We start from the raw sequence: 7,500 nt of genomic DNA, 5'->3' as shown, positions 1-7,500 counted from the left end.
ATAAATCGTCCCCACAAATTGATGTAAATTGATATTCAATATCTAATAAACGTAAATTGACATTCAATAAAAAATAAATAAATAAACAGTTTTATTGAAAAATAATATTTATTTTTATAACAATTTTAATTATTTTATTAATTTTCTTTTGGATTTTATTATCATCTTTCTCAAGAAAATGCAATAAGGATGTAATTGATGACGTTTTATACTTATAATCAAAACTGTATGTAACAATTTGTTTTTCAAAAATTGTAAGAATTAAATTAATTATACGTGTTTACCTTATAGACGTTAGGATTTTTCTTTGGGTCAGTTAACACGTCAAAAGCCGTGTACAGTTCGTTGAGCATATTAACGATCTTCATAGCGCCATTAGAATCTGTATGAGCAGCGCAATAAGCTCCGAAGCCGACTATTCCGGAGAACAGAAGAGTAACGCAATCATACTTTTTCGCTGGTACCGGTCGTGAATGCCTAAGCTCATTCGCCACCGAAATAGGAAGCACTGAATAAAGCAACCTGCAGTGAATACAGATGATCTTTTATTCAACGTCGCAACTTCCCGTCGTATCGCGCGCGCTAGTTTTGCCTAATCGGATTAACAATTCTCGGCAAAATTTCCGCAAGTCGTTGAGAGAAATTAAATTTGAATAGTTTCGAAGCAAATCTCGGTTGCGAGAAATCTTAGAAAAGATTTCTGCTTTCCTCAAGCGTAAACGGAAATCCTTCCATTTTGCGGTATCGTGTTCCGTCATAAACCTATTTCCGTTAATTGCGAACGGAAGGATTCCCAAAGTGATTTGCGAAGAACGAGTTGCGGATCTCGTGTAATCGAATTACTGGTAAACGACGAACCGGTGGCAAAGATAATCAGGAAATGCCGTAGGCAGAGATCCTTACCTGTCGGTCTTCTGCTTCTCGCCGTCAAGTTCGCGATATGTCTGCTGCAGTTTATCGGTAAGCAATTCTAAGTTGCGCGTTAATTTGTAATCCGCCTCAAACTGTTCAGACATCAGAACCAGATCTCGAGTGGCGTCGTGTAGAGGGACGTCACTCAAGTACAGACCCCGCCTGGAGCCAAAAGAATAATTCGGGACGATATTGCGATATCCACGACGGTGGAAACGTTTGTCAAGCGGGATAAGGAGAATCCACCCCTCACCGTATCAAGCAGTCACGTATAAAACTTTTAGCAATGTCAACACGAAACTTTAACCAATTACGTTTAACACAAATGGAAAAAGATTCTAAAGTTGACCGAGAGAAATAAGGTTAATATCTTATATTAAAAGACACGATTTCCCTTTCCGCAAAAGAAAAGAGAACAAGTTTAAGTTAAGTATTAGTACGATGAGGTTGTGTAAAAAGTTTATGGTAATAAGTTATATATACTTTTCCATCCCGTTATACCGATTTATTACGTAAACGAAGAGCATTTAATAGATTTATGGAAAGACGTGGGTCTTACCTAGTTAAGTCATCCAGGTTCATAACACTTGGGTAACACAGAAAAATAACCATATCGGTCTCAGGTATATACAACATTTGACCCTGGAACAGTTATTAAACTGTAAAAAGTTCTCTATTAATTCTACACAGAAAGAACACACACACAGTTTTGAAATTATTAGCTAGATATAGATCTAACAATAATTTTGTTGGACTATTAATATATAGAACAACTATAAATTTTAAAACTCATAAATAAGAGTCGTGAAAGAAACAATAATTGATGCGCAATAATAAAGCAACGTAAAGTAAATTATATATTTAGAATAACATTTTTATAATAAAATCAATTGTTTTGATTTACTTTAACACTGGTCGTCAAGTGTCATTTTGGTCTTATTATCATTTTAATTTTTAATTTTTAATTTTTTTGTATTAGACATGCAATATAGATTATTAAGAACATGTGAATACAAATAATTATAGTAACATAGATAATATCAAAATAACTTTTATCAACTGAAAACAAAGATAGGAAATTAATTTTCAATGATTTTATTGAAACATATATGACAGATTTAATATTAAACCATCATCAGCGATAACAAAGATATTTAAGATTAGCAGTCATTTGGTATCAATTCTGTTCTCTCAGCGTGCAATGGGTAAGATTCTTCTATTATTATGAAGAATGTCACCATTACATATGGAGTATGCTCCTTTAGAAATTATTAAAGTGTGAATTATTATTATTAAAATTCGCTACAATTTTATTATTGCGACAATGATTTCAGTGAAAGTTACACAAGTATTGAGGTTTATGTGAGAATAAACAAGAGCCAATTACACGCTCCGTTCCTTTCACGTCTCTCATTTATCAGTTTTAAGATTTATTCTAATCTCGGCAGTCTAGTGAAGTTATGAATTTTTGTTGATATTTATGTAGAACGCTCAAACTGGTTACTAGAATGTTAAAAATTTTGTAGCACTGCTCATCATACTTGGGTTCCCTACATAATTATTTTAATAATCCAAGAAAATTATTTTGAATTGTGCATATTGATTATGAAATACTTTAATAAAATTATTCTTTCCGTCTATTTTATTCTTCCCAGTTGACGCTAACTAAAGTAACATAATGTCTATATTACTTATAATTTTGCACTCAACAATACGACTGTTATGTAGTGCTATGTGCTATTACGCTTATATTATTAATTATGTTTGTATGCATTTGTATTACGTTTATATTATTGAGTGTAAAATTATAACACAGATATTATGTTACTTTCAGTTGGTGTTAATTTATCTGAATTGATTCATCTTTATAGACTACTGACCTTTAAACGTAAAGACGAATATTCCTCGGCAGCATCAACAAGCATAACTCCTTTTTTTGTTCTTAGCACATATACTGTATTAATATGTGACAATATATTTTCGAACGTTAATTCCAGATGCGGTCTGACCTATGAAGTTCCCAAATGATAGTTAATTAACCCAATTTCACGCAATAATTATTAAATTGGTCTATAATCAAAATGCATTGGATATTGTTATTTTAAACAGAATTACATGGCAGAATATTCGTAGCAATAGCACACTTGATGTGTCCATGATTTAAAAAATGAGAGATTATAATGGTGAGCTAATTGACAATATTACAATTACGCATGAACAATAACGCAAATTATATTAAATGGATGACTCGGACAACACGCTCTGTGTTCGCCACAATAAGCTGCGTTTGATATACATTCATGTGCTTATAAGCATGTATATAATAGCAGGCATTGTGTACTAATGCAATTCCTTTGACAGGGAATAATTAGGAAGGTTTATTGAAAATTGATCGATATCAGCGCAGACAATACTTCATGCAATATCAATGAAATGCTGAAACGATATTATCGGACAAAAGTTCTCTTATACATAATTCATACATTTCTGAGCTGTAATCAGTATCACGAAGGAAAACAAGCACAAGAAAAATAGCACAAGAAAAATAACACGTTTTCTGATTGGTCTGTGACTAACTAATCGATAAAATGCAAAGCGTTCAAAATCAATAATTCGAATGAGATATAAAAAACATCGAAGTACAAAAATGAATTTATGACGAAGCAAAGACAAAAGATGAACTACGTATTGACTATAATGAACATATTGTTTGATGCTCGTCAACTCACAGTTAAGAGAATGTCGCTTAGTTTGCAATGACCGCTAGAAACGTGAGGTATAACACGCGTTATAGTACATCCAGTTTGAACTATGGTAAGATCCCGATTAAACATTAGATGAAAAGGAAACACTCGACAGAACGTTGTTGGGCTGACCTTTGGTTCTACGATAATTCATTAGATATCTATTAATCCTTTTTTTTTGTAATATGTATCTTCGTAGTCTTTTTAATTAATAAGTATAATTAACATTATACTTTTAATTAACATTATACTTTTTATTTAACATTATACTTTTTTAATATTAATATCGTTTGCGATTCTATCGTCATTTGTCAAGTTTATTGATTTTTGTGCCGATATGTGTTATTGGAAAGAAACTGTGATATACTACTCACCGACAGACAATGTTTCCAATTCAGCGATCATAGGATTTGATACGACTCCTGGCCCTGATGTGTCAGTTATGAGGAATTGCACATGATCGCATTCGCTTTTAGTTTTCACTATCTGCATGTCAACATCCGTGCCGTGCAGTTTTTTCGCAACGGTCTATTTCAGAAAAATAAATCGAAAATTCTTCTATCATTCTTTCTTTACTATCGACTAATCCTTCTCATTAAAATATTCCCGTTAAAATATAAAATAATCGCTGCAGTTTTCCTCATGAAACTCTCTCGAAGCTGAGCTTTTGTGTATTTTATAACGTTAAATGTATTTTCAGGAAATATTCCAGAATAGAATTAAATTTTGTTTCACGATTTTGATTTTTCTCGAGTCTTGCATAATAATAAATCACATTTTTACCAGAGAAATAGAATACCTTAACAATTCCAATAACGATGTGTTCCAAACCAGGTCGATCTGAATAATAATGCAAAATAAGCGCGCCATCCTCGGGTCTCTCTGTACATCTAAACGATGGTGCCCTCATGCCAGGATATAACGTACCCAAATGATCGTGGAGCGCGTCCAAATTCTGCAATGTGAATTCTGTGTCTATATATATATATATATATATATATATATATATATATATATATATATGTATATATATATGTCTGATAACGTGCGCACATGTGTTATTTCTATTGAATATGAATTTAAAATGTACATCTTCGATAAAAATATTCTTGGTGCTACAATAATACTTGATCCGTATAAGTATTTGAATAGGTTTTCGTTATTTTCGTTTTTTATAAAATACAAGATAATAAATATTACGTTGTACAGTTTGCATATTGAAATGAAAAGTTAAAAAGAAGTTCATATAAAATTTAGGTTTACAGCAGCTGATAAATGAAGCATTTTTATGTGTATGACATTGTAATTCTCAGTATTATATTGCAAAGTATAAATGAAAATATGCATAAAAATGTGTAAAAAGTAGAAAACCTCAGGTTGAATTTAATTGCGCTGTTTTCTTTTATACGAAATGAGTAATTGAGAGAGATTGAATGTACATTTAAAATTAAGAGTTTCGTCATATTGCAATATGAATTAAAATTTTTTTTCCTCATTAGAAAGAATGATGCTTATCTTTATGTTTTTACAATATTACTAATAATTTATGCTACTTAATTAATGATTATTATTGATTTAATTATATATTTATTAATATTTTTAGAAAATACAAAATTAACTGGAGATAATTTACCGATAAGACTTTCTAATTTATTCACTTATCTTTACTCACAAATATCTTGTTCTACTGGGGCTGATTAGTAAATGATTTAGTGATAAATTACAGTAACGAGATACGTATCAATTGCAGGAAACGTACGATTTAATTGCTATTAAAGCAGTAAACGAGAAATCTAAAGCGCGAGATCGAGTAAAGTATAAGATTCTACTTTTTTGCGTCGATAAACCAGTATGATCAAGCGTATTAAACTGTTCATGTGAAGAAAAATCTATAATTGACATCTATTATTGAAATCTGTAATTAACAGCATTCTTTAAAATTTACCTGCAAAAAATCTCTAGGTGTTGCTCCAAGAACTTGAAGGATCTTGTCATAGCCAGAATCTTGGCAAAACTCAAAGAACATTCGACCGAACAATTCAAGTATTTCATTGGCAGGAATATCTAGAGCACAAGATGTCTAGTAAAATTTCCTGTTACGAATCAGTCGGCACAATGGACTTATCTCGTATTCTGTCGCATACGTACTAAGTTTATTGACAGCTGCAGATATCAGATTATAGGTAATCTCGTCTTCGTAGATCTGCCGCACCAGAAACTGTCCTTCCATATTAACCGCTGCATCTTTTCTAAATCATCAATGTAAAAGAAAATTCCCGATAATAAGAAAAAAAAAATATATATATATATTATAATTCCTAAATAATAAGTACATAATTCATTTATAAAATTCGATACTCATTTGTAAATTCACCATTTTACAAAAATTCATTATTAATTAAAAATATTAGTATACTTAGGTATGACAGTTTTAAATCCTAAATTCTAATCCTAAATCCTAAATAATCCTAAATTCGCGTTAAATTACAGAAATTTTGAAAGACAGATAATTTATTAAGAATTTTACGCGATCTTACTGTCATTTAATTTGTGTGTCAAGTGTTCAAAGTAGTTCAGTTCTTTGATATGGATGCCAAATGTCACACTCAAAGCTTAACTCAGCATCTTTAAAAACTTCTGCTTTATCAATATTCATATCATGGAACAAATTACAACATCTTTCAGAAAAGTTCTTCAGAAGAAGATACTTATAAAAAACTGCTAATGATAATTATAATAATAATAACTAAATAATAATAATAATAAAAATATTAATTAGTAATAAAGATCACAAAGATAAATAATAATCTTTACATTATCTTGTAATTAATAATTGCAATTATTATGTCTTGATTAAAGTCCAAATTCTTTTTATAAAAAGAACTTAGACTTTAACAATTTTAATATATTAAAATGACAATATATTAATATGTTGTTAATGACAATTTTAATATATTAAAATTGTCATTAAAGTATTTATTAAAATTCAACTTCTCTTTTTTTTAAATAACATTGTTGAAGATTATATTTTAAAATATGTCAAGTGCATTTCGTAATTGTAATGATGTTATTATAAAACCAGATGATGCTTCCGATATTACCTAACAATATTCTGCAACCCAATTTTGCTGGTAATATTACAAACTTCATTCAGGGTGGGTCAAATTGGCTCTCTCACAGGTAATTTTAAACGGTACCTATTTTGTTCATAAAATAATCTGCATTTATAATAAGCGCGCTTCAGGGTATTTTTATTACAAAAGAGATTAGAATATAACCAACATACATTGTTAGATATCAAAGGAGCAATAGTAAATTAAAAAAAATAATATTTTATTTTATTAGTTTTTAACTTCTGTAAATATAAATCAATTCATTTCTGTGAATAATTTCAAAGTAAACAACATATAAGTAAATAATAAATTAAATTTGAAATATATTGTTTAATTTCAAATTTTAATTAAATTAATGACATATTGAATAGAAGCAGTGACGACCGATAGAAATAATTAAAAATAATTCAAATTTGGATATAATTTGACATTATGAATTTAACAATGTACAATATATTATTAAAATAGTGTGATAATTAATAAGAAAATTAATTTGTACTTTTAAATTTATTTATGTTTTTAAGGCTCAGTTTCACAATTCTAATGCTAGAATTGGAAAGAGATGAGAAATAAGTTAAATCTCGGTTAAAAGTTAATCATGAATTGAGAAACTGGACCTAAGAAAGTTGAGAATTTACAATCTTTTATTTCTGTGAAATAAAATTAGGCTCTAAAAAAAATTAAAAGAAATGTTTTAAAACCTTTTAGCAGAAATCAGATAACATAGGAAT

General features: G+C 29.5%; 1 protein-coding gene across 1 annotated transcript in view; it reads right to left on the bottom strand.

The window, feature by feature from the left end:
• The window catches only part of LOC108686341 (guanylate cyclase soluble subunit beta-1), a 12,820-nt gene that overhangs the window by 4,429 nt on the left and 891 nt on the right, over window positions 1–7,500 (bottom strand). Inside the window, exons 3-11 of the mRNA XM_018191606.1 lie at window positions 5,805–5,905; window positions 5,602–5,720; window positions 4,456–4,611; window positions 4,031–4,184; window positions 3,642–3,796; window positions 2,793–2,921; window positions 1,472–1,554; window positions 904–1,074; window positions 285–522 (exon numbers count right to left, since the gene is read on the bottom strand). Coding sequence (XP_018047095.1) covers window positions 285–522; window positions 904–1,074; window positions 1,472–1,554; window positions 2,793–2,921; window positions 3,642–3,796; window positions 4,031–4,184; window positions 4,456–4,611; window positions 5,602–5,720; window positions 5,805–5,905 — 1,306 coding nt within the window. The remainder of the gene's footprint in view (window positions 1–284; window positions 523–903; window positions 1,075–1,471; window positions 1,555–2,792; window positions 2,922–3,641; window positions 3,797–4,030; window positions 4,185–4,455; window positions 4,612–5,601; window positions 5,721–5,804; window positions 5,906–7,500) is intronic.

Source organism: Atta colombica, unplaced genomic scaffold, assembly GCF_001594045.1.
Source record: "Atta colombica isolate Treedump-2 unplaced genomic scaffold, Acol1.0 scaffold176, whole genome shotgun sequence".
In the NCBI taxonomy this organism is placed as follows: Eukaryota; Metazoa; Arthropoda; class Insecta; order Hymenoptera; family Formicidae; genus Atta; species Atta colombica.
This window is presented reverse-complemented; position numbering and strand designations above follow the sequence as displayed.